At 43.4% G+C, this 27716-nt stretch overlaps 2 protein-coding genes across 7 annotated transcripts; one reads left to right on the top strand and one right to left on the bottom strand.

The window, feature by feature from the left end:
• The first annotated feature begins 241 nt into the window (after positions 1 to 241).
• c16h18orf54 (chromosome 16 C18orf54 homolog) lies at positions 242 to 23174 on the top strand. Of its 6 annotated transcripts, none has more exons than XM_078272160.1 (15): positions 242 to 328; positions 6540 to 6666; positions 8440 to 8596; positions 8687 to 8854; positions 9019 to 9166; positions 9283 to 9352; positions 9551 to 9791; positions 10784 to 10848; positions 11023 to 11131; positions 11228 to 11308; positions 12890 to 12983; positions 13078 to 13141; positions 14178 to 14363; positions 17796 to 17851; positions 19455 to 23174. In XM_078272160.1, exons 2-15 carry the CDS (start codon positions 6541 to 6543, stop codon positions 19603 to 19605), a joined length of 1716 nt encoding a protein of 571 aa, XP_078128286.1. In that variant the 5' UTR covers positions 242 to 328; position 6540; the 3' UTR covers positions 19606 to 23174. The 6 variants fall into 6 exon arrangements, with proteins under 6 accessions (XP_078128286.1, XP_078128289.1, XP_078128287.1 ...); XM_078272161.1 differs by lacking the exon at positions 242 to 328 and adding an exon at positions 5395 to 5555 and having other exon boundaries at positions 9554 to 9791; XM_078272162.1 differs by lacking the exon at positions 242 to 328 and adding an exon at positions 5395 to 5555 and having other exon boundaries at positions 9551 to 9755.
• A 49-nt stretch (positions 23175 to 23223) lies between these two features.
• Positions 23224 to 26999, bottom strand: spag16 (sperm associated antigen 16). Its single transcript, XM_078272157.1, has 3 exons — positions 25952 to 26999; positions 25648 to 25752; positions 23224 to 24261 (listed from the first exon to the last, which is right to left on the bottom strand). Exons 1-3 carry the CDS (start codon positions 26930 to 26932, stop codon positions 23614 to 23616), a joined length of 1734 nt encoding a protein of 577 aa, XP_078128283.1. The 5' UTR covers positions 26933 to 26999; the 3' UTR covers positions 23224 to 23613.
• Between the last annotated feature and the right edge of the window lie 717 nt (positions 27000 to 27716).

Here is a 27716-nt window from a genome sequence, read left to right as displayed (position 1 = left end):
ATCGACCGCTCCGTAAACACAGATAAGGAGCCTTCAGACAAAAACAGCGTGGTAGTAAAACCCAGCGGAGCAGCCAGCAGCAGCAGCCCGGGCGGACCGACGTCACGGACGTTACGCTAACGGCGGCTCTCCCAACCTCCGCCCCTGCTGTTTTGACTGGTTATTTCGGGTTAAGTAAAAAATAAAAAAAAATAAAAAGTGTCCCGGTTCAGAGTGTGAGATGGCTTCCCGGGTCAAACCGCTTTCGGGTCCGTATATTTAGTTCAGTTTACGTCCGGGGGAGAACCAACGGCTCATCTGAACTGAACTGAACTGAACTGGACCAACGGTAGGCTGTGACGTCTGCGATAACACACACACACACGTACTCACTCGCGCGCACACGCCCACGCATGCGCTCTCAAAGATCGTCTATTTGTGACAGATGGATGACTCATTTGTCAATTGTCAACGTATATCAACATATCTGCCAATTGTTGGTGCTTTTCACATAATGAACAATTGTTACAATTTAATGAGCTATGCCGCCCCACTATCAGGTGTGGTCTTAAGACTTTCCCATCATAAATTACAGTTAGGCCTCAAAGGTTCTAATTTCCCCAAAAAATGGAGGGGGGGGGACATTTTAGCCTAACCGGGGGCTCTGCCTGGGGGTCTTCCCAAGTGGGTAAGCCTCTCTCTACAAAGCGTACCTCCTATGGCGCCATTTTGATGCTACCTAGCTCTCACCCGCCGTTAGCATTCCATTGAGTCCCATTCATTTTGACGTCACTTTGACAGCGAATAACTTTACATCTGAACTGTTAAAGACTTTATTTGTCCATTGTTTATTTCTAAAGAAACACGACAATGTTTAAAAGGCTCCATTACCTTGTACCTCACGTTATGGCTCCGTAGTAGACGTTTTTGTAAAAATAGGCTAACAATTGTGTCATAACCACGCGACTTACTGTCGCATAGTAGAGGAATTACCCAAGGGGGTAAGTGAACGTCTGGAAAGCGTAGGTCCTATGGCGCCATTTTGAGGCTACCTAGCGCTCACCCGCCGTTAGCATTCCATTGACTGACTTTCATTTTGATGTTACTTTGACAGTGAATAACTTTACATCTGAACTGTTAAAGACTTTTTTTGTCCATTGTTTATTTCTAAAGAAACACAACAATGTATAAAAGGCTCCATTACCTTGTACCTCACGTTTTTATAACAATAGGCTAACGATTGCGTCATAACCACGCAACTTACTGTCTCATAGTAGAGGAATTACCGTATAGTACAGGAGAAGCTCGCAGGCAGTTTCAACTTACATTAGCTGTTTAAGTTTAATTACTAATGTTAACTAGCATTTCAGTTAGCAATAATTAGCCTGTGTCTATGTTATCTCCTTACATATACCTACGCTCTCCGTCTCTGCTAGATTGGGAATGATTGAGATTTCTCTTGGCACAGCTACCAGAAGACTTCCAACTTTCAGACAGGTTGCTCACGTCACATCTACGTCTTCAAGCTCAGTTGGAGGCTGCTCAGTAACGCTCAGCCATCACCGGGAAAGAGCTTCTAACGTCCTTCACTGGTCTCCTTCCAGAGCAACGGCATCTGTTGGTTCATTTCTTTTACTGTCTATGGGTCTTCCCCCAGAAAAGTTTCAGCGTCAAACACTTAATTTCCAACACTCTATGAAATAAATAAGTAAAATAACAAAAACTGTTCTGGCATCTCATTACCCGGATTTTGCCCCGTAATTAAAAACGGAAATTCGCTACAGTCGAAAAGTCGCTACAATTAAACTACAGAACATTTTCTGTTAGGCCTTTATAAAATTAATGTTAATGTTTACTCTTTGTCATATTTATGATTGTTTTTTTTGTGCTTTGAACAATGCTGAAAAGTTGCTGTTTTCCCACGGCAACTCCGCCACAAGCCACGCCACTGGTTTAGACATTATGGCTAATAATCAAAATCCTTATGGAGAAAATCCTTGGGATTTGTAGTTCTGCAACCACACTGTTGAGCTCTATGGTGAGTCTGATCTGATAGAGAACTTCCTGTGACAGTGTCTGTTCTGTGTCTGGTGCCTGGGCTTTGAAGCAGAGTGATCACTCTCTGCTTCCCTCAAACCTCTATGTTTCAATCCACACCCCCCCCCCCCCCAGTGACGTCACAGGCTCTGGGTTAAAGGGGCCTGCAGCACCCATGAACGCTGGAGGGAGGCACCTCCCTGGAAGTTCTGAAACGTTATCGGTCACTGTGCTGGTTTTTGACATCTTTGTTTGTTTTTTTATTGATTACAGCACTCTGAATTTGGATTCGTGGACATGGGGGATAGCTAGGCTAAAGGACTACACTCTAAGAAATATCTGTGTATTAACAGTCGTATACGACTGTATATTTGAACAGAAATTGTCCGTAGAACGTGATTCACAGTTGTATTTTTGTTTTTTTACATTTCGAATTGCATAATTTGTCCTCCTCCGACAAAAGCCACGCAGGCTGGTTTTTGGAAGATTAGACAAGTCCATTGTCACTTTTTTCTACGTTTGTCCCTTCTTCTCTTTTCAAGTGGTTTTTTTCAGCTGTTTTTGAAGGTTTTTTTTCAACGTTTTCAGAAGTTAACTTACTGAGCAGCTTTGTATGAGAGAATTGAATACAGGTCTAACAGAAAATGTTGCTACACACATCATTTCTGCTTTTTAAATTAAGGAGCTTCAACGTTTTTTAAGCCAAGGACCCCTTAACTGAAAGAGAGACAGAACAGGGACCCCCTACTACATATATTGTATAAAATGAAGTTGCATATTAAACTGGGCCTACAATAATGTGTAGGGCAGCCTAAAGCCTTCATACATTTTTGCATAGAATACTAAGCTATTAAAATAGCCTATTAATTGTTAGTTTTCATGTTAAACATACATGTAGCACAGTGAACCCTTAGGATGAACTGTGGATGTGGATGGCCCTTAATGACTTTCTTACCTATAGGCCAGTAAGCAGTGGGGATTTATGTTTGCTAAAAATATGTTGGATTCATGTTAAGACTTTTACATTTTTGAAAAAAACTTTCAAAAATTAACAATAATTTGGCGGCCCCCCTGCACTGACTCTGAGGACCCCCTAGGGGCCCCAGACCCCCTGTTGAAGATCCCTGTCTTAGGCTACGTTCACACCGCAAGTCTTTACGCTTAATTTGGATGTTATGCTCAGATCCGATTTTTTTGTTTGGCTGTTCACATGACCTTTTAAAATGTGGCCTATATATCATATTCCAGTGTGAACTGTTTGCGGTTTCGAACTGACCCCATGCGCAAAAGAACAATAGCAATGACATCAGACGCAGCACGCTGTTGCATTAACGTTATGGAGGTTATGGAGGAAGGAAGCATTTTCGCTTCCCTCCCTCTCCCTCCATTGACTTGCTCCGTCACTGTTCTCCATTTTGTAGGCCTAGTCAAGTTTTTAATGTTACTGTCTGTGTCTAGGGCTAACTCCCGCCGGCGCATAATTGTGACAAATGTCGATGTAGATCGACGTAAAAGTCGCATCAAATCCGCCTTGGTTGTTCACACATTGAAAAAAATCAGATCTGGGTCTGATTCAGGACCACATATGGAGGTGGTCTAAATCTGATTTGAAAAAAATCTGATCTGGGCAAGATTTGAGTGTTCACACTACTTCTGAAGAAGTCTGACCTGGTCACTTGACCCCAAAAAAAATCAGATTCGGGCCACTTTTGCCTGCAGTCTGGACGTAGCCTTAGAGTGTAGGTATTAGAAAATAAACATTGGGCAGAGATATGGACCGACAGCCTGTATAGGCCTGTAAGTATTGGTAGAAGGATAGTCTTGCTTACAAACTCTAAAAGAATGGCGGGATGGCGACAGATGGGGAAGAGGTGGTGAGAGGAAGATCCAGGAGGACGAGTGGCTAAAGAGGGCATATTAGTGTCTAAAAGTCTAGCCAAGTAGTAAGAGTGAGGGAGCAGAGGTTCAGCTGTTGCAAGGGGGTGAGTTCATGAGTACTTCTCATCAGTAGCTCAGTCTGTAGGAGTTGGTTTGGGATCCAGAGGGACACCGGTTCAAATCCCCGCATGGCCCGAAATACAGAATATGTAGCTGGACTAGTAGCTGGAGAGGTGCCTGGTGCCCAAGGAAAAAAGAGGCTTAATGGGTTGAGTGACAGTGACAGTGGGGGGACCGGGGCCTTGTTGGTAAGGCTGACTGCGTATCACACCCCTCCTCGCTCAGCTCCACTGGATTCCTGTGCCCCAACCGGCTCAACTACAAAATTCTTCTGCTAACCTTCAAAACCCTCCACAACCTTGTCCCCCCCACATCTGTTTGGGGCACCTGGGTAGCTCACCTGGTAGAGTGCGTGCCATAGCCTGTTAATATAAATATTAGCAGTCTATGGTGCGCGCCTCAGTCCTCCACGTAGAGGCTGCAGGTTGGCCCTGTGCTGCATGCCATCCCCCCTTCTCTCTCCCCTTTCATGTCTAATTCATGCCTGACATAATAAAGGCCTAAAAATGGTTTTAAGCCCCTAACATTGACTTCAAGGCAGCGCTGCGACCGTCGACTTCAAGGCACCTAACCCTAAGGCCGTCTTCACACTGCCTGTGTGGCGTGAGCGTGTCAGCTGCGTGGCGTGTCCGTTTTTATTTCGGCTCCCATGTTAACAGGTTAGAGCGTGCACACTGCCTGCGTGACACGCACGTCTCCGGCGCTGCTCGAGCCGCGCCGAAAACGCGCGCATGCTAGAAATAGGACCGACGCCTATTTTTCACGCAAGCATGTTGGAAGCGTTTCCAGGCAAAATAGAATAGGAAAAGATGTTTATATGTCATTTAGACACAAATACATATTAATAAATGACATGTTGATGTTTGAAAGTCTCTAGGTTTTGACATAAATGCAGATATAAACCCCTAACCATTGCCTAATCCTAGTGCATTCCAGCAGCGCTGCCTGGAAAGACTATGTTGGGGGCTCAAAACACCAAACACCCTAAAAATGCCAGAATAAATAATCTTAAAAAACCCCCCATATCTGTTTAGATCAGCATACCCTACATAACTTTCACCATGTTCACTATGATTTTATTGACTTAACTAGATATTACTTGATTTTACTATTGATAAAATTGCTGTGCTTGTATTAATGTTTTTATTAATGTTTTGTAAGGTGTCCCTGGGTGTCTTGAAGGGCACCAACAAATAAAATGTTTTATTATTATTATTATTAATAATATTGTATTACATTACATTACATTATAATTGAATTGTATATAATGTGTAAAATAATGCCGTTTTTACTTGATATATCAAATGTGACAAAATATTGCTGAAATACGGTTCCTTCTTGTCCTTTTTGGCTGCGCCAAGCACCCCGTACCGTAATACCACTTAAAGAAGAGCATTAACCCCATCTAAGTGGTGGCTTTCGCTTAGTTTTAACGTTACCCGGGAGCCTTGAATTTTCTGTAAAGTTATGCAGAGACACGCGAGATGTAACGTTAGCTAGCTAACAACGTTACTAAAAAGGAAACATTCTGGAGTAAAAATGTTAGTGTGCTATTTTGGTTGGAAACAGATTGGCAGGTTTTAATTGGAACATTTGGATTCTAATTCCTGTTTTTACCCTGGGAGTGCTAACGTTAACTTAACATCTAACTAGCTAGCTAGCTAGCTAACGGTCAGCGATGTTGTCAATATGTTAGCTAGCGTTAAGTAGCACAGTTGTGAAAGGTCGTATAAACACTGTATTTACACTAAACTACCGTTAACTATGTAAAACAGTTACTCATTTCTGTGTTAACGGTATGCCTTTGACGGTGTTTTTTTGCTTCGTGTTTTGCTTGTTGTTGTTGTTGTTTAACGTTAGCTAACGCTAGCTAGCTAGCTGTTTGCTAAGCTAAAGCCAGTCAGCAAACTCACGTCACTCAGTTTTTCTAACATTAAAACAACACGACCTCGATACTGACAGCTTTTTTTTGTAAAGGCAAGACAAGCAAACGGGACATACTGACTCGTATTCTTCTGAGGGGTTGTCTGTTCATGTTTAACGTTAGCAGACGTAGGTTAAGACCAGTGTTTGCGTCTGAAATTCAACCTAGCTAAACATCCGAGTTACTAATGGGAAAACCTGACAAAAGCCTTTCACTGGTAGCTGTCTGGCTATATGAATATACTATACTATATTCTATTTACCTGATTGGGAATGCCAGTTCACAAATTTGGATAGCTGTTAACCAAAAGTTGTGACCCAATAGACCCATAGGTCACTACAGTTGCCTAACAAGCAAGCAAATTAAGTAATGATCTAATTTGTTTGCGTCTTTGTTATGTTCCTGTTATGTTTTATTTCTGAATAAGCTTCTACTTGTTGAAAAAGGTTATGCTTAGCCACCCATAGATTTAGATTTTAAACCCATCCTCCTGAACATTTTACACTTCACTCTAGCATCACACCGTCTTTTCATTTGTGATTTGGGGATTCATAACATCAGAATCTATAAAATCAGAATGTGCTTTTCTTGTTTTTGTCAGCATGGAGTCCGGCGTTGACTTTCCGTCTCCTGAGTCGACGGTGACCTCGCTGCTGTCTAGCTCAGGTCACCTGAGGAGCAGCCTTCTGGCTCCTGAACACAACACCACCTTCAGATACAGAGACAAGGTTCACTCTGCTTCTACTATTTCTACTGGGGATCTGTTTCCTACAGCACGTAATGGGGCACTGTGGAGGAAATCTGCCTGTCTTTAACCTATGTCCTGTTACTATAACTGAGCCAACTTGGGTAGCCATTTATTCCACCTGACAAACAACGATGTCACTGCTTTTGTACATCAAAGTGGAGTTCAAATGGATGATTGTAGATGGAAGTTCCCACTGGGTTTAAGATAAAGAAAATGAGCAATGTAAAGATCAAAAGAGGATGTTACATTAAACTTTTTGTTAAAAGATAACTTCGTTGTTTTTTTTTTTAAACCAATCTTTGAAATTGGTCCAGTATTAAGCAAGCTCCCCGCGTTGAGCAGCGGTGAAACGAGCTATAACGTTATTGGGCAATTGCGCACCTTCAATGTACGTTCACTTAATGTTCTTGTTTTGCCACTGACAGGCTCAGATTATTATTCTAAGTGTCTGACAACATTATGGAAATGATCCCTACAGAGATAGACCTTTCGTGTTAAAGAGTAAGATCCTTTTTTGTTAAACATAAAACATCCCAGAAATTGCTATCGCCAAACCCACCAGACGTCACTTAAAAAACCCACTAATTTAATCATCATAAAACTAACTGCATTTAAAGTCACAGATGCAAAATAAAACTCAAAATCTGAAGCCGTCTTGGTTCATCTTCCCACTGTTCCAACAATCACCACTGTGGTTTGGTGGAAGTAAACTCGGGCTGCAGCTATCGATTATTTCAGTAATCGAGTATTCTACCGATTATTCCATCGAGTAATCGGATAAGAAATACTTTTGTTTTATTGAAGAGCAATAATAAACAATAGTTAAACAAATGTTTTCTGTTGAGATGCTGAAGCATTGACGTCGTGCTATTATTGTGGTAAGCTAGTTTGGTTTTTCAGTAGACGCACTGTCCAGAGTTCTCGTTTTAACTACGTTTGAACTGATTCCAAACTTTGGACACTTTCTGTCGTTTTCTCGTTTGTCTCTTCTCTTAGCCCCTCACTATTTACGCTCTGGCATGTGTCGCCAGCAGACTCCGTGTTGAAACACCGTCCGTCAGCGATACAACGTTGGTGACATTGATTTAACGAAGCTTCGAGGCAAATCATTTTGCATCGAGGTTTTTTTGTAATCGAATTATTCGAGGAATCGTTTCAGCCCTAAAATAAACCCTTAATTCCCTCATTTACATGCTGAAATAGGCTGGCTCTATACACGCTAAAAGTACTGATTATTTAAATGGAGTCTGGTGAGTTTGGCAATGGCGATTTCGGGGCTGTTTCTTGTTAAACAAAAAGGATATTGCTCCTTAACAAAAAGGTTGTAGGGATCCTTTCCAAAATGTTATCAGAAGACACTTAGAATAACAATCTTAGTCTGTCAGTGGCAAAAACAGCACTTTTAGTGGACAGACATTCATGATGTACATTTGCCCTTTTAGTATTACATTGCGCTGCCGGTTGCAGCGTTCTCGCTCAATACTGGACCAATTTCAAAGATTATCTTGCAGGTGTGAAAGCCCCCTGGAAAATAGGGTCTAGGTTGAAAAGAGAAAAAAAAAACCTTTGATTTCTGAATGATTTTAGTGCTTCAAGTTAAAATCCCTCCAGTTGCTTCAGAGTAAAAGCCCTCCAGCAGTCTTTTTGATGTCAGTAATAAAATGCCAGGACAAGCTGTTGGCTGCAAAGATTTTTAGGCGCCGGGCTTACTAAAATGATCACTCATGCTTATTGATTGGTTGATTCGCTGCAGATCTATGACTCGGCCTCGGCAGCGTTGGACGCCTACATCACAGACTTTGAGAGGAGTCGTCGGAACAGCGGGTCGTTGACAGGAAATCTGGTTCTGCCGCACAGTCCGCCCTCCACGCCGAGCAGACCCAGAGCGAGCGCGCTCAGAAACAAAGATGGTAGGTCACCACGTTCATCAAGTGAACACGCTGACGGTCTGCAGCGGTTCATCTGTACATTATTGTTCTTTGTGTGTTTTTGTCTCCCAGTTCTCAGGGAGCGTTTGACCGAGAGGGAGCTGGACTTCTTGAACCTCCCCGTCAGCTCTCTACATCACCGTGGCAACCGGGACCGACTCTCCATGACGACGGACGAGCTGCTGTCTATCCCTCACGACGGCTCGATGCCTGTCACTCACACCTCCGCCTTCATCCATGGTCTTTAAATGCATCATCCTTAACTCTGCCCTCACCACAAGTTTTAAACAGATTGCCCAATATTAAAAGTATATGTAATCAATAATAACAGTATTAATAAGTTAAAGCCTTTGTGTAAGGCTGCGTGCCTCAGTTCTTCTGACTTGTCTCGTCTGCTGATCCAGGTCTCCTTTCCCAGTCCGGAGCCTCCAGGCCTTTCTCCTCTTCCTCCAGACCCGCACACAGAACCTGGGACAGACCCAGCAGCAGCCACGCTGCCCCCCACCTGAACCACCACCACCCTCATCCAACCAGGACGCCCCGGAGCTCTAGGTTCATGCTGTTGACACTTATCTGTCTCATTTGGGATGTTTTCTGAAAGATCTCTGTTCTGTCCCGTCGAAAGTCTACATCACATTCTACCTTTCGTTACTTTTGTTTCTCTCCAGGGCCAGAGAGAGACCAGGGACAGTCATGTTTAATCCAGATGTTGACATCTCCTCAGTCAGCTACTATAGGGTGACTACCATTCATATATATATATATTTTTTGTACTTTTTGTTGTGGGCTTTATTGGATAGGACAGTGGGAGAGTACATGGGGCGCACGCTCAACCAGGTGAGCTACCATGGCGCCCCATACCATTTACGTTTTTTTTTGCATCTGATTCTGAGCAGGACTGTATTGAATCTCATCGTTCCCTCTTTCTGTCTCCAGCAGTCGGCACACAGAGCGGCAAGGTCCGAGTGGGCAGAGCCGTCTTCATCCCTCCACCTCCCCCGCTGGTTCACCAGTAACAAGAGTGACATGGACTGTTCTGGAATCACCAGTGTGCCCGACCTGGAGTACCCAGCCTGGGTCCAACGCTGTGATCTCAGCGAGCCGCCGCCGCCCTCCGAGTCAGAGCCGTGGGATGACCACGGTACAACACCCCCTGCACGCCACCAACACTGCCAAGGTCCACGGTTCAGTTCCCTCAATAACACATCATCATGTACCTCCATGTTACTGAAGCCACTTGGCACTACATCATCACTCCTTCATCTATTTGGCAAAAAAAACCCAGATTAACATTGTTTATCTGCCCTGATGTATGCTGCAGTTGTTTTCAGTATTTACTGAGCTTTATTTTAAGGCCAAGGCTTAACTTACTGCATTAGTAACTGCATTAGTTTGTGGGGTTTTATATGAGTCAAGTGGAAACATTTAACAGAGACAGAGTTTTTAACCAAATTTTTGTTGAGCTACCTAGCTACATCTCATCAAATCTGCGTTTCTCGTGTTGAAATGTGCTCTGTTTGCACTGTTAAAGGCTGCAAATCAGTCAGCGTGCCCCTGTCCACTTTGTTTCCCTTGGAAAGTCGCAGTCCTCAATATTATTAGCACCTTATTCACCTGCATACTGCGGGTAGATGCACGGACAATCCCTTTGTCATAGATAAAATCTGGACTGTTGTCATTTCAGGCGGCAAGACTGATGATCACACACTAGAAATGAGAAGCTGCTTTAGTCTTATTTGTGACATCAAGAATTTAATAGAATTGAAAGTTTTTTTTTTGTTTTTTTTAATTAAATACTGCGAGTAGTAAGTAGAGATGGTCCCAGGGCTAAATTAGGTGGTATTGGCTCTGTGCATAAACTCCAGGACTTACCGATACCAGCATTTCAGGCAGAATCAGAGGCCTTTCAGATACTGGTATCAGTATCGGAACATCTCTAGTAGTAAGTCTGCTGCTGTTATGTAAACTGCACATGTGCTGTGGAAGAATTGAAAAGCTTGACAGGCGTAGCCGGAACTAAGGGGGAAAGGGCTCAACAGACAGTCCATTGCATTATTATGTATCATCATCACGAAATGTGTTTTTCTTAACTAACCATGATGATAATTTTACCAGTAAAAAAAAGCATCCAACAAATGATTATGCTTTTTGGTGTTCTTCCACCTGCAGCTCCCAGAACTCCGTCCTGGGTAGCAGAGCTAGAGGATGATGATCCCGGCCACAAACCTAAACAGGTGAGAGTACCGAATCAAACTGATTTGGGACCTTCAATTTGATCAGTCAGCAGCTCATGTTGTCTGATAAACTGTATCTGACCTAACAAAAAAAAAGGATGGAAGAATGGTCCTGAGTCAAGAAAAGGTGTTCATGCCCACATATTTCAGTGATTGTGTGTGTTTCTGTGTTAGGTTGACAGCCAGCAGACTCTCAGAGATCTGAGACTTCAGTTTGCTGAACAGATTTCTCTACTGGCTGCAGAGAGAAACCCCTCTGACATCATGGAAACGCTGTTCAGAGGTGAAAAGACAAAACACGTTGATGTAAAACTACATCAAATGTGTGTTACAGACTAATAATTTGTGTTTTGCCGTTTTGTGTTTGTCCTCCTGTCAGACAACAGGATTGAGTCTCTGATCCAGAAGGCGGATCAGGTGTTGAACTCTCTGTCTCAGAGTTCTGGAGAAGCAGATCCAGGTGAGTGCAGGACTCAAGGTTTCAGGCCACTGTTATTCAGGACAAGATCAGTGTTTGGTTGTAGTTAGTTCTCTACCAGATTTTCTGGTAGGATGTATAACTGAAGTCATCTATTGATAATAATATGATAATAACAGTGTTGCCACAGGAAAACAATAGCAGTTCCCAGAAACTACAGGGTCAATCTCCTATCAAGTTGATGTGTCTCTTTGCAGCAGCAGAATTTTCAGAAAGCCTCTTTAAATTGACTTGTTCACTCTAAAGCAAAACAACAAATGTCTACGTCCAAGACCAGTGCAGTGGCGCTCATAAGTTAATGAACCCATGCTAAAGTTGACTAAAAAGAGGAATCAAAAAATCATCTTTTGGAAATTGACCTTAATGCCTTAATTAAAAAAAAAGAGGAAAAATCCAACCTTTTAAGGGCACCAGTTTTCTTTGTGAATGAATAATGTATCGTAAATAAATAAATGTTCTTCCTTAAAATACAGGGGGCATAAGTCAGTACACCCCTATGTTAAATTCCCATAGAGGCAGGCAGATTTTTATTTTTAAAGGCCAGTTATTTCATGGATCCAGGATACTATGATCCTGATGAAGTTCCCTTGGCCTTTGGAATTAAAATAGCCCCCCCCCCCCCCACGTCATCACATACATGGGGTACTTTCCATAAGGCCATCTCTCAATGCAAATCAAACATCAAACCAGCTATTAGGCTAACTGAAATAAAACCATGCCAGTCTCTAGGTATGGTGAAGGCCATTTTTAAAAACTCCTGAAACACCACCTGTTCACCACAGCCTATAACCTTCTTTAGCTTAGCCACTGTAATTCTCTAAAGTGTCCTTGGGATTCATGAAAGGCGCTATATAAATAAAAGTTATTAATATTACGTTACCATAAAACAGCTAAGAGCAGGATACATATGCCTCATGTTGCATCATCCTGCACATTTGGTACCAGTACCTTTTTTTTTTTTTTATCTTTTTTTTTCCACTGCAGATAGTACTACCTTAGTGCAGGCGGGGTTCTCAGCTGATCACCATAGCAACGTTTTAAAAAGTGCCGTGACCTCATCTTACATTGTTTAAACTCTTGGTCGAGTGAATAAAATGATTGCGGTCACTTGACCTTTTTGAAAATGCGGGTTTGTGCAAGGTGGCCCTTGTGACAGTTCCCTCTGACCAATCAGTGGTCTGCAGTGTTTTAACTCCACCTTCTAGTATCGACCTGGCTCGCTTGGATCCCCGACCGAGGTGGTACCAAAAAAAGTACCAGCTACTATCCACAACTTTTGCTAATGGGGGAAAAAAAAACAGAAAAGAAGAGGAGGAAAGCTGTGCATGCAGTGGAAATGCAGCAATACACAGATGTTACCCTTGTGTCTTGTTGCTTATTGCAGGTTTTATTGTGTCTAAATGTGACAATTATTGTTATCTGACACAATCAGAGAGACAGTTAACAGTGAAATCTTTATCTTATAACACCATCACTGCCTTAAAGAGGTTTTTCCACATATGTTGTCCACATGGTGATGCCTTGTTCTTAAAAAAACTAAATGTTGACTAACTGTTGTTGTAGGCAGTCCTGCTGATTGTGTTGAAGAAGCTGTCAGTCCAGCGAACACTGAGGAGCTGCTGCTCTGTTCGTCCTCACACTGTCGTCCATTCACTCGGTAAGACTTATTTACACTCCCTTTTTACCTAGCTCTGATGATGAGCCATGCACCATGGATAAACCCACTGAGTAATGACATGTTGAACCTGCAGGGACTTTGCAACAGCAGCAGCAGGAGGGGGCATCACAGAGGCTCTGACTGACATTAAAGCTCAGGTAGGTGTTGCATCCTGTCCTCCTTCACTCCTCAGAGCCATCTGCCGCTGCTGCTGTACTCCACATGCAAGAGACACACACACACGCACAGAGGTTCCTCAATTTTTAACTGGAGGTTAACTGCTCCTCAGAACTCTTTGTGGTGAACTGAGCCAGCTAGCTAGACTTATCTGTCCAATCTGAGTTTTATCTCAAATGACTAAAACAACTTTTGAACGTACAAATGTTCCACCGAAACAAGTTCCTTCCCGGGGCTACTTTACAGCGGCTCCATGCAGAGCTTAGCGCCGCCCATGACTATTGCGATTGGTTTACAGAAATGCCAACAAACCAGAGCATGTTTCTCTCCCATCTCGGAATGCTGTGTGGACTAGCCAGACCCTCCTCCGCAGCGCTGTGGAGGATGGCCTTGGCAAATCGAGACTAATTCATCACCACCTATAGGAGAGATGGACATTTTTCTCTTTCCCAGATTATTAAAGAAGCTGCAGGGCCATGGGTAGCCTGTTCAGTAGCGTACTCCACGTTTTGTGTTCTGATATACGATAGTGATTGGAGACCTCAGCTGGGTTTCCCATGTGTTTCATATGACCCAGAAGTCTATTATAGGAGCCATGTATATTATGGTTTTCACCTATTACGTAACGTAGGACGTCATGGGGGTTGGTCTCACAATAAACAGTCTATTTATACACCTGGACACCTGCATGGCGGAGGCTAGAGAGGGTGTGATCTTGGGTTTTTGCATTTTCTGTTGACCGCAAGTTTCTCCACATTTATGTTCACCTTTTTGCATTATTTTTCAGGCAATTGGATTTTGTTTATTCATATTTTTTCCGACTTTCAAACGAACGATAAAAAGTTGAAAGCATATCTCAGAGTGGATCTGAATTATTCTAACGGCGCGTCATACAGGTGATTGTTCCCTGACTCAGCCTCTCGGCGGCTTATGGAGGTTGCAAAGAAGCCGCTACATCTATGATCCTCTGACATATCCAGGATCACAGCGCCCCCTTTTGTCTGCCGTCTCACCCAGGCTCAGGGCTCCGGTCTCCATAGAAACAGCATCTTAAAGCAGCCTGGTCCAGTGGAGGCTCTGAAACAGATGCTGTTTAGATTGCAGGCAGTAGAGGCAGAGGTTCAGCGGAAAACGCAGGCATCGGTAGCTCCGACAATCTCCAACAAGGACGGGTGGCAGACAGAGAAGACTCCAGAGAAGCAGGTATGAAAAGGCACTCTGCGTCGATTATTATATTAGAAACAACAGAACGGGAATATCCAGCGTGGCAACATTTAGCCTTCCCCGTGAGTTATGTAAACAAACAACCAACGGTAAAGTGTTTGAGGTCCGACAGGACTTCATGGTGCATTCAGGTACAGCTCGTTAAACTCATGATGCATTCACTTGCACCTTGTCAACTGTGAAAACCTCAAACAGTTGTTGTAAAGTACCCGCCTGCCATCTAGTGGCTCTAATTGTGGCATTGCTTTCACTGCTGAAAAAAAGTTCATATAGAAAAATGTAATCGGATCAGAAAAATGAAATTGTGGATTTGGAGAAACGTGACACCCTCTAGGTTTATTTAATGTATTCATCATTTACACAGAGTTCCTGAACCCACCTGGAAACTCTGCTGTCAACATTCAGCTGTGTTGTAAGGTGAAAATAATAACATCAGAAAGCTGTTGGTTGATTTCAGTTCGGCGTTCAAAACAATCTCTCCCATTACGCTGATTCGCAAACATAGCACTCTGCGACTGAGTGCCACACTCTGCAACAGGATATTGGACTTCTTCACAAACAGACCCCAGTCATGGCAGTCTTACCTCGGGGAGGAAGACGAGGCTGCAGATTCAGAGAGAGGGACAGAGGCAGAGAGTGATCAGGAGGATGAAGATGACAGGGAGGAAGAGGCCAGTTGTAAGGCTCATTTGTTAAAATAAAATAAGAATATATAGTAGCACATCAACATAAAATGTTGATATAGTTGATTGTGAAACAATAAACATTATCTTGACTTTGAACTACATGCAACGGTGTAGCCAATGGTTTACTTTGACTCCATACACACTAATTGCCTGCTTCATGATGATGATGTGATCATTTCACATTTTAGCATTTTAGAAATAATCTCTGGTTTTAAGTTAAGGCTTCCCTAGCTGTCTGCTTTATTTCACTGTTGCAGTCAAAAGATAAGTGATTGTTACATACTGAAACATTTAATAATTACTCTGTAGCCACCACGTTCTGTGAAAGCTTCATTGTAAAAAGTTATGTTAAACATTTGTGCATCTGTTCTGTTTCTTGAATGCACTTTATGCTGAGGCTATTGTACATACATACAGTACATCTCCACTGAGCCATGCAGAAGCCTGATTTGTTATTATGGAAGTATAGGCTATATGCTTTTGATGATAGCGACTTTGCGATTGTTGCTTCGGGGCAGGAGGGGGGGGGGGGCCTTGAGTCTTGTTGCCCAGGGCACATGAAATTGTTAATCCGGCCCTGCTCCTACTTGGTACCGAAGCATTCCTTCTAGTGACCTCTCTACTTTTAGAAAAGCGTTACAAACTGGTATGGGATGTGCACACCGGAGGCTCTGCAGCGGGGGATTAAAACTAGGGCGGCACGATATTGACAAAATGTGATATTGCGATATCGATTATGAATATTGTGAAACGGATAGGCCTGTCACGATGACAAATTTTGCTGGACGATAAATTGTCCCAGAAATGATTGCGATAAACGATAACATTGTCGTTCTGAGACCATTTTCATCTAATATAATGAGAATGGCATAATAATGCAGGTACACCTTTTCAAAGATCAATCAACTTTTATTTCTAAAGAGTATTTCACACTGCAACTCATTTTTATTTATCATGTGATTAATTGATTTATTGCATATTGCGACAGGCCTAGATATCGATATTAATTTCGATATTTTTAAACCTATGTAAAATTACAAAAGTTATGGTAAACGCATCAAAATAGATTCATAACAAATAAGACAAGTTTTCCAACAAACAAGGTTTATTTCAACTGACTGTCGTCTTATTGGACTGGTCCAACATGAATAAATAATGTCTACAGGACAGGACATGTTTTACTGGTTGGACAGTATAAAATAAATAAATAGAACGGGACACAACTTTTCTTTCTCTGTGATTCGTTCCGTTTAGTTGTCTCTATCTATTTCTTCACCTATACTGTCACTGTGTTGAAATATGCACACCCGTGGTACGCTCCGTAGGGTTTGTCACGCAGTGGCCCCGTGTGCTAAAGTGGCACGGTAACCACGGTAACTGGCCAATGAAACATGATCATTACAGCGTTTCAAGCTCTAAATCATACACAACTAAGCCACGCAGCCAACGGACGGGACGCAGCGCTCCACAAAATATTGCAAATATTTCAACCCCTTTTTGATTAGGGGTCGACGATTCAGAAAATGTCACGATTCAATATCGATTTTTAGGCCCAAGATTTGATTCAAAATCGATTTTTGATTCAAAACCCCCCCCCAAAAAAAGATTCACAGTATGTAAATGCAGTAACTTTTCCCATGTGATTACAGTAGACATACAATTTAAAAGAAAAGAAATGCAACAAATGAAATGTAGTTTAATACTTTATGTCTTCATACAAAAATAAAAACCTTTTGCTACTAAACTAAAAACTGCAAAGTGCCAAGCTTTCAAATACATTTTAATTCAAGTATAAAATAAAACTTAAATAAAAAGAGCTTTTGGTTCAGAGTTGGGTGGGAGTTTAGAGCATTGAAAGAGTGTGTTGGTTGACGGGCATGTTGGGTACTTTAGGTTGTTGTTGGTCCACTTTTATGTTAATCTCTGGGCGATGCCGTACCATGGGAGTCTTTCCAACATACTTAACTTTCGCTTTGCACCGCCTGCAGATAGCATGATCCCTATCAAGTTCCGTCTTCCCCTCGAGGTTATAAAAGCCGAAATGTGTCCAAACTCTGTCCTTCAGTGAGGATGGAGCAGGTTGAATAATTCTTTCTGTGAGGTTTGCCATTGTTTGCGCCGACTAAACTACTTCCGCTACACTAGTTCTTCTTTTGATTATGACAAACGCCCAGGCGTCAGTGTGAGTCATCTACGGGAACGGCGAGGTAACGTCATTTCAGGACAGTAGTATACACGGCATTACAAAATGAAAATAAAAAAAATATGAAGTTTTGGAATTCTATGGATTCATTTTGAATTGGTAGAGCTTGAATTGCGATACGAATGTGAATTGATTGTTTTTGCACACCCCTACTTTCAATATAATATTGCGCAACGTGATATTGCGTTAACGTTATTGAGTCAATATATCGTGCACCCCTAATTTAAAACCAGCCAGAACATCGCTGGTTTTTATCTACGGAGCATCGGTGATGTTGGGGAGTTGACAGGCCTGTGCACTACCACAGCAACAACCTGTTTACCTCAGGCTGTGGCACTCCTAAACTCATCCTCCGTACTCCTCCATTTAAAAAAGACTTTCTCGTGTAGCGTAAAGGGATTACAACTCACATTTCGTTGTGCAATCCTGTGTTGTAGAATGACAATAAACCAACTTTGTAATCTTGTAATGTTACATGTTTTTTTTTATGGCAATGTTAATAAGTTTGTGTTTGTGTTGCAGAGGCCTGAGAGTGAAGCAGAGCTGGAGAGTTTTCCTGGTGGACCGTCGCTACAGAGGTAGCTGACGCTGAACACGTTATGAATCGGACAGTTTCTGTGTTGTCACTTATCCTGTGAAATATCTCAACGTCTTTTAAAATGTATTGGCACCAACATTTTTACAGCCTCAGCTGTACTTTGCTGTGTTTCAGCTGCACCAAAATAAGATGGTGAAAATGATTAACATTATACCTGCCAGACATCAGCCTTCTAGCATTGTTGTGAGGAAGTAAGCATGCTAAAGTTAGCATTCAGCTCAATGCACAGCTCTCCCTAAGTACAACCTAAGGCAGTGGTCTCACTTGGGGTCTTTTTTTTAAGCTGCCAGCGTCTGTTTTACATTATATACCTATGGAGTAAACCGTGTTTCCTAAAAGTCCTTAAAACTCCACCTCCGACGATTTTATTCTGAAAAAAGTTCAAACTTTTCTGAAAAAATGCCTTTCGTCACGCGCTTTCTGACAGCTGACCAATGACAGGCGGAGTACCAAGACCTGTCGTTTTCCATAATCAGAAAGAGAAAGGAAAAATGGTAAAGGTGCCCATAGATAGACTTGTGCTGTTGTCCGAGTACAGCGAGTTGTGTGATATGACCGGGTGCTCCCTGTTCAGGGAACTCTGTGTTTTATCTAACATTAGTAGCACTGCTCCTTCTCTCTGTTCGTTTTCTATCTCGCTCCACCGTTTTGTTTTATCCAGCACCGCTCCACGTAGCACTCGTGGATACTGTAGCTGTTGTTGAAGCAACAAAAAAGCTCTCTTCTCTCTCGGCTGCTTTTTGAAACCTGCCAGCTTTTTTTGTGTTACTACAAAAGCGGCAACTTTTTCTTGTCTAAACGGACGCCAAGTGTGATCATGGCCTCATAGACTTCACTCATGTTACTTCACTTACCTCCGCTAACAAAGCTATTCAAATCCAAATTCAAAATGAGCCCAAGCGCTTGCCTTCTTTGAAGATGAACTAAAAGCTAACTCTTCTGCGTTTATGGTGTATTTCGTCCAGATCCTGAACATGTACTTTACATGTAGTTTGTAACGGAACTGTTTACATCAAATCACACTTAAGGCTGTTTTACGCTCCTGCGGCGCCGTGACCCTTTCGGAGTTCTGCGTCGGGGTTGCTTTGCATCGCGGTGCATTTCACCTCCATAACGCTAGGGGGTGATAAGTCTGAGGTTATTTGGGAGGTGTCTGCCAGCCGGTTTATGTTATGTTTATCAAACTTTAGCACAACTGCCCACAAAGTACTGCTTGCTGGCGAAGTGCTAATTTCAAAACGTTACTTTACAAACGGATAACCCCGTCATTGGAACCAAAATATGTCTGAGTTTATTTGCAAAGCTGATGTCAGTGAACTAGCATGTTGCTACTCCCCACAGTAGGCTGCTGGAAACACCCACTATCAACACACAGGACCAGTTGACCAATCACAGTCCTTGACGCAAAGTTACACATTTTTGGAGGTGCACGTCGAGCTACGGCGGAGGGCTCAGAGGGGGGGTTCGCGGCGACGCAGAGGGGTCTGCGGGGGTACACCGTCGATTCGACGCAGAAGCATGAATCAGCCTTTATACAGTTGTGAGTTCAGAGCCACATTTTTGATGAATATTTCCATCCTCAGAGCTATGCACCACCTGAGTCGTCTGAAGGTGCTGGTGGAAGAAAGAGAGAAGAAACACACAGAGAAAGAAGAGGAGAAGGACGAAGATGAAGGACGCTACTCCTCTTCTTCTGCTGAAGGACTCAACTGCACTCGGCAGAGCCCCACCTGAAGCTAGAGGCCGGTTTACCGGAGCAAGGCACTTCCAGTCAGTGTCGCCGTCGGTCAGTGTTCTCACTGGGCTCTCACTCGCGTCCAGCAGCAACAACGGCAGATGGTTCTGCCTCAAGTCTGCTCTGGATTAGTATTTTTTTTAGATGAAAAGATGCAATACACAGTACAGGGACCAAACCAGTCCCATTTGGAAATTATCCCGTTATGGTATGATGGAAACCAAAGTACTTCTAATACATCCCTGAAACAAACACGAACGAACGCTCAGGAGAATAGTAAACGGTTGTATATTATGGGTTACATTTCCACTGTTAAGAAGTCAAAATCCGCTCCATTTTTCCTTTTTAGATTTTTGCGATGCTTCTTCTCCTCCAGGAAAACATGTTGGGTACATCGTATGTACGCTCAACTTAGCAGTGCATTGTGGGTGAATGAAATCAACCGCGAAGAATTCAAACGCCACCACAGAATGGCGAACACACTATATAGTATGGTGCTCTATTTCCATGATAGGGAACGGTTTCCAACACAGCTATTGGCACTCAGAGTCTCTGATTGGTTGTTTTCCTTACGGGTGCTTTGGAAATATGCAAATGCCATTTGGAAAACTATGGAGATTATTATGATTTTTTACAGTGAATCTGTCACATGTAATACTGTCAGGATATAGTGACCGTTTCAGCAAATATGGCCAAAACTTATTTTATAAAAGTTACCTACTGCACCTTTTTAAAGGAAATCCTCTTGTTAGAAATAGTATGTTTAAAAGTAGCTGTGTTTCTCCTTATGGGGTCTGCAGCCTGGCAAACTGTTGGCTGGTTGGTTTGTGTACAGCAACGCATGATAAGTAACTGAGAAAAAAATCTGTCTCTCTATATAACATCTTCCTAAATACTGCAAGCATCTGTTCAGCTGTTGAGACACTAAAGGTGTCAAAATGATCGGTGAATGTGCCAATATGACTGGCTATGTAATGTCTAGTTACTGCACTGAAAATGTTTTGATGATAAATCTTTCTGTAAACGTAGCCACATCACCATGCCAACATTGCCATATTATAATATATGTATATATTATACTTATCTATACATATAAGTGTTACATACTCAAGTATAGCATATTTCCATGCTAAAAACTTAAATGTTAAACATCACGCGTGATGCTAAACCTCGACAACAAGGATGTTGGGAGGAGAAGAAAACTGTTGTAACTATATACTATTATTTATTTAGGCAACATTGTTTATTTAACACTGACGTAATGTGCAGTTTGGCAGATTTTGTGATAGTATTGAAAAATGGTTTCATTCCCCAGACTAATACTACTTACTATTTGTACAGAAATTCTGTTATTGTACCGGTGCCAATATTCAACGTTTTCAAACGGTACCCAGCCCTACTGAGTGTTGGCATGCCTTTGCCGCGCTATAATTAGCACCTTAGCATTAAGCTCAAAGCAGAGCTGGGAGTCCAGTCGAGCCTAAATGTTGAACCGAGTGTAGCAATGTAGAGCTGGCTGTGAAAGTGACCGCTGTACAAGGATGAGGATAAGGGGCTTTTCACACGGGGAGCGACACTTGGCCTGCGTCGTCGCGTGACGCTGCGGGGTCTATTAGGCTCCGCGGTTAAACGCCAGGCCATGTATGGTAACCATGGGGATTCTGTGCACTACTTTATCCCTGCCGTACAGCTGAATGACATCAGCTGACTGTGGTTTCGCATATCCCTAATCACGGGTCCATTTTATAACAAACGGTGGTAATCCCTAGCCTGGTTGACACCAGACCCTTCTCAGCTGTAACTGAGAGTGGGTCTGGGGCAGCTTCATTCACAGCCCATTTCTAAAGGGGCGTCGCCAACAGGCGCCGCTCAAATGCCTCGACAATCCGGGTGACGTAGCAGCGACGGTGGCATCATCGTGTTGCTGAACAAAAAGCTGCTCGCCGTCGCTGCGCTATGGTCATTGTGTAAAGCCCGCCTCAACGGTTGTGATTGGTGTAAAGCCCGCCTCAACGGTTGTGATTGGTGCCTCGATTTGGAAAAATTGGAAATGGGCTTGAACGGCTCCAGACTGAACGGCTCCAGACTGACTTGCAGAGCAAATCTCAAATTTGCCGGGAGTTCGTCAGGGTTTTCCCAGGCTAGGTAACCGTAGTCTGTCCTAACCAGACTGTTATTGTTGATAGCTGAAGTTAGCCAAATGAGCATAGTCATAATTCCGGACGTTACCCGATGAATCCAGTCTTGTGCCGATGCTCTGACAAGCAAAAGCCCCGCTGTCTACGTTCTGAGAACTTCTCCCCGTTTACCACATTTATTGATGACTACCTAAAATCTCATTATAAAACATTTTGTGAAAGGACCAATTGTCAACCCTACAATATATTTGCAATATCGATGTATTTGGTGAAGAATATAACGATATCTGATTTTCTCCGTATCGCCCAGCGCTATTAATAATATAAAAAAACCAAACAAATGTGGACGTCTCGTGTCGGCAAAAGCCTTTCGTTGGAGGTTATTCAACCTAAATGTAATGGATATAATGCTGTATTAAATGTGCAGAATTAGTTATTACTCCTTTTTTTTCTCCAACATGGGAATCTTTCCCATCTCTACCATCCACCCCATATGACATTTGATTAAGAAAATGTCTTTGGGCTCACACTTTTGTTCCTGAATGATTTCAGTCAGTATGATTTTTGACATGAATCAGAAATTCTGATTATTGATCTATTTGTATTTTTATTCACTTTTTTTGGGCTTTTCAGCTGATGAAAACCGACCGTCAGTGTTTTCTCTCGTGCGTCACAGTCGGAGCCATTAAAGTGCCAAATCAGCGCTGAGACAGACAGGAGACCGAACATACATAGCTACTCTGAATTAATCTATTTTAAGTAATAAGAGATAACAAAAAGCCATATAACAGACTCTCTCGAAATTGGTACTAGATATTGAAGTTTCTTTGAAGGTAATATTTCTTAAAGGTCCAGTGTGTAACGTGTTTAGTTGTTCATTATCAAAATCTGTGTTGCCCGTTCTCAAACGTGTCCTTTTTCATGAATATTTACCTCCACCATCAATTCCAAGTATTCCTACTGGCTTGAAATTTGACATTTGCGTTTGCACGAACTGGGGTAGACGCTCCATATTCATGCTCCATCTTGAAATACGTTAGCCCGTAAGGGACATACAGGACATACTGCTCCGCCTTCCGCGTTTTCGCTGTCACATGATAAACTCACAGCTGCTGCTAATGCTGCTAACGGGTATCGTAGCTTCCCTGGCCCGGCAAGTTTGAAGAAGGAAACATGGAGGACCACACGTATTCAAAATCTAAATTTCAGGAACAGGAGTCTTCTTCTTCGCCCAGAAAAAGAAAAAGGAGATTGAAAAGAGCAAGAGAGCGGCTTTTTGAAGGCTACCGTAGCTGTAATACGTACTTTGAACTGCGTGGCGCGAGAGAGTTGATTGTGATATATGATCTCAACGCTAGATGGGAGAAGTTCCCACACATTGGACCTTTAAATAATCACCAACTAATTGTATGAATTGATTTATCTGTCTTTTTTTTAAATAAAAAAAAAAACTAAAGGTTTTCTGATTCCAGCTTCTTAAATGTGACTATGTTCTAGTTTCTTCTCTCTGTGACAGTAAACTCAAGATCTTTGAGTTGTGGACAAAACAAGACATTTGAGGACGTCATCTCGGGCTTTGGGAAACACTGATCCACATTTTTTTTCAAGATATTTTTTTGGCATTTATTTATAGGACAGCTGAAGACATGAAAGGGAATGACATCCAGCAAAGGGCCGCAGGTTGGAGTCAAACCCGGGGCCGCTGCGTCGAGGAGTAAACCTCTATATGGGCGTGCGCTCTACCAGGTGAGCTACCCAGGCGCCCCACCATTTTCTGACAAACATTTTAAAGATCATCTGCTGACAGCGGTGTAATCTGCTCGTCATCAGCTGGTTTCACTTCCAAGTTTTTGCGTTGTTCACGTGATGTCACGCCCAGATGTTAATCAGCCCGTCGCTCCCTGCTGACATCACAGTCTCCCCAGTGTGATCGAACGTCACGCTCTGCACGCCATCCCTGTGTCCCGAGAGGCTGCTCTCCGCGCGAGAACCCACCTCCACCACTCTGACCAGGCGGTCGCTGCTGGCGACGGCCAGCATCTTCCCCGAGGGGCTGAACGCCACCTGGTTGGCGGCCGACGGCCCAGCGTCTACCGTGTCCGTTGGCGCCGCGGGTTTCCTGATGTCCCACAGGTTGACGACGCCGTGGGAGTCGCAGGAGGCCAGGACGTCGCCCATCGGGTTGGAGGAGGCGTGGTTGCAGGGGTGCTGGTGTCGGCGGAAGGTGGAGCCGCAGACACCCAGTCTGGCGTCCCACACGGCGAGGGTTTTGTCGGCCGAACAGGTGAGGAGGAGGTTGGAGGAGGGCAGGAAGCAGACGCTGTTGACGGAGGCTGCGTGGCGTCGCAGCGTGAGGCGGCAGCGCTGGCTGTTCAGGTCCCACAGCTTGGCGGTTCTGTCAGCCGAGCAAGAAGCCAGGAAATGGCCGCACGCGTGGAAAGAGCAGCCCCAGGTGGGCTGGCTGTGACCGGGCAGCGTCAACACGCAGCAGCCACGAGAGAAATCCCAGAGACGCACCTGCAGGGAAGAACAATCCAAGAGGGGAATGAAATCTTTATTGCCTCCAGGGGAAGTTGCACAAGAGCATAAGCGCACCATACCCACTGCTATGATTATTATGAATCATATTTCTCTATATCTGTATCAGCGTCTCTGTGTTTTTCTTCGCCACTGTTGCAACAAAGGCTTGCTCATGGGAAATTGTTGGGTCTTTGTAAGTTACAGAGTGTGGTCTAGACGACCTCCTATCTGTAAAGTGTCCTGAGGTAACTCCCATTGGGATTTGCCACTATAAATAAAATTGAATTAAAAAGAATATGAAGAGCATCAACAACCATATATTACTGCACATAATATAATGGTTTAACTTCTAGGGGTGTAAGAAAAAATCGATACACTTGAGTATCGCAATATTTTTTTTTGTTTTGTTTTTTTGACGTGCTAAAATACTCATGTAAGACAGTGGTTCATGTTTATGTTGTTTAAACCCCCTACCGCTAGATGGCTATGCTGAGACACCACTAGTGTCCTTGCCTAACAGTGCCTAGCAGTGCCTAGCAGTGCCTAACAGGGCCTAACAGGGCCTAACAGGGCCTGACTTTTTTGCTAGAAGCTAACAATGTAGCTATGGCTGAACTTTGGCCTACTTTAGCATCTAAACATTAGCTCACTAAGAACCTGGGAACCACAATCCCAAACTGGCAGTTTCATTTTCTGTGTACTGAATTGTTTACCTAAAGTAAACTTCTTTGACTTTTATGCACATCATGTCTTTTTTTTTTTTTAAATATTAGTTTTTCTAAAATTCTACTTAAAAAAAAATCCCAATGTATCGCCTTACGCACAGTATCGAAATATATTGCAATATATTGAATCGTGACCCATGTATCGTGATACGCATCGTATCGCCAGATTCTTGCCATAGTTGGTTCTTGTTTCATACAGACAGTGCTTCTCCCCCCCACCACCCCCCCAACACTCAATACAAAAGGTCAATATACTCTGAATGAATTGGTTGTAAAACAGTCGTCAGCATAGTTCTGTTAACCATAGAACAAGAAGACACCATTTAAGTAAATACTGTAATCATAAACTATAAAGAAAGGAGCTTACTCTTTAACAAGAAGGTTAACCTCTGTTGTCAGACACTTGGAATAATAATCTGAGCCTGTCAGTGGGAAAACAAGCACTTTTAGTGGACGTAACTTGAAGGTGTGTAATTGCCCAATAATGTTACGTTACGCTGCCGACTGCAGCGATCTCGCTTAATACCGGACCACTTTCAAAGACTGTTGTCAGTCACTTAGACACAAAAACGTAGGAAAATAGGGTCCAGGTTACCCTTTAACGTGTCACCCACCTGTACACTGTTGCAGTAGTGTGTTGTAATAAAGATGAACTCACCATAGAGTCTCCACTGGTTGTTGCCAGTTTTGTCCCATCAGGGTGAAAGCTGCAGCCAGACAGCCAATCAGAGTGGCCCTCGCCTGTCAGCACCATCTCACCAACCTGGCAACACACATTATGTGACATCACATTTCAGTACGGAACGACTAGTTAAGTTTAGGGAAAAAGATTGTGGTTTGGATTAAAACCACAAAAATAAAATGGAAAACAGAGAGCTAGGTGACCAGACTTACTATACCTTTAATATGTAAAATAGTATCTGTAATGTTGACATGTATACATAGTCACACATTTGTCTCACCTTCTCTCCGTTGGCTTGCAGCGCCCACAGCCTCCAGCTGCGGTCATCACTGGCGGAAGCCAGGATCAGTTTCCGCGGATGGAGGTCTATGCAGCTGATGGGAAGCGTGTGGGCTCTGATGGAGTAGGACAGGCTGAAGGAACCGGCGCTTTTGCATTTCTCAAATCCCACCTGAGCCAGGTGAGGGTTCACCAGGCGGCTGCAGGCGGCAGGAAACTCCGTGTCCTTCGGATGTCTGCTGCTTCTGGGGCTTTTTGCTGGCGACTTATCAGCGCTGTCGCTCTTTTTGACGCTTTTCTCTTCCGTGGTTTGGGATTTTTCCTGATTCTGTCTTGCGTCCGTGGTGTTTCGAACTCGGTCCTTTTTTAAACTGATGAGCATTTTGTGCCTCAGAGCTGCTTGATATTTATCCTCCAGCTGCCTCAGCGCCGGCTCGTAGGACTGCAGGTGTTTCTTCAGCTCTTTGAAGTCCTCTATCAGCCGGTTTTTGTCCCCCGCGACTCGTCGGTACTGTAGCCGGTGGAAATCCCTCTCCCTCTGCATCCTGACCAGTGCCTCCCCCGCCACCAGCACCTCCTGTCGGAGCAGGTCCGTGTCTCTGCGGACCGTCTCCAGCTCGCTCTGGAGGAGCTGCCCGTGTGTGAGAGCATCCGGAACGAACGAGAAGCCCGCCGCTGCCACCGGTAGAGTTTCTGTCAGGAGTTTCTGCGCTGAGCCGTACCACTCTGCTTCAAAGCGGTTCAGAGTTCGGCTCAGGCCGGCCCTGCGGAGGAAGTTCCTCAGGAAGTCGTCCACCGCCTCCGGGATTTCGGCGACGCTGCTTTGTGGTCCGGGTGGTCCGGGTTTTCTTACAGAAGCAGTGGAGGGGGCAGCCTCCCTCGTTGCCTCTTCAAAGTCTTCCTCCTCGATTCTCCTCTCCTCCCTCTCTGAGAAGACCTCCTTGTTCTCCTCCTCCGCTCTCTCTTTTCTTCTTGCCGACATTTTCTCTCTCGTCTGTCTCTGCTTCTTGTTTACCCGTTGCCGTGGTTACTGTGCCCGCTGCTGAGTTCTATCTATCTATATGTCAGTGGTTCTATCCCTATCTCCGTGGTTCTCAAGCTTTTTTCAATAATGTTCCCCCTTTGAACAGTTTTTTTTTTAAGCCACTCTTAATACATCCATGCATGTACCCCCTAACCAGCGCGAATAATTTTTGGTAGAAAAAAAAAGTCTCTATAAAGAGGAAGAATACAGCGATGTCAGCGATAGATTTACTAAACGACAGCCTTGGACCTGGAAAACACTTAGATGCTGATGAGAAAAGGAGACAAAAACACAGTAGAAAGAAGGAAGGCAACACTAGGGCGACAAAAGTGACAAAAAAATTCAAATAAGCGACAAACTTCGAAAAAAGTGACAAAAACTTCGAAGGAAAAGACGGTAGAAAACAAGTAAGGAAAAAAGGCAAGAATAGGTCAAAACAAACGACAAAACCTTCAAAAAAAAAAAAAAAGGTGACAAAAATGCAACGTTAAACTTCACAACCGTCTCCTGCTCTCCCTCTGACAGATTAGATAGACTCAGCCAAAGGCGGGAGTCTGGCACAACGTCCTCTGATTGGCCAACACAACGATTACAGGTGGAGGTGCGTAGCATAGCATCGGCGACAGTGACACAGGATATTAAACCTGTTTCAAGCCCTTCAAACCTGTAATTGTTTGTCCTCTGTCACTAACAGACACGTTCACTAACTCTAACTTGAAGCACTAAAATTGATTTAATAAAA

Source organism: Sander vitreus, chromosome 16 (genome assembly GCF_031162955.1).
Source record: "Sander vitreus isolate 19-12246 chromosome 16, sanVit1, whole genome shotgun sequence".
Taxonomy (NCBI): domain Eukaryota; kingdom Metazoa; phylum Chordata; class Actinopteri; order Perciformes; family Percidae; genus Sander; species Sander vitreus.
Note: the sequence above shows the minus strand (reverse complement) of the source record. Positions and strands in the feature narration are given on the sequence as shown.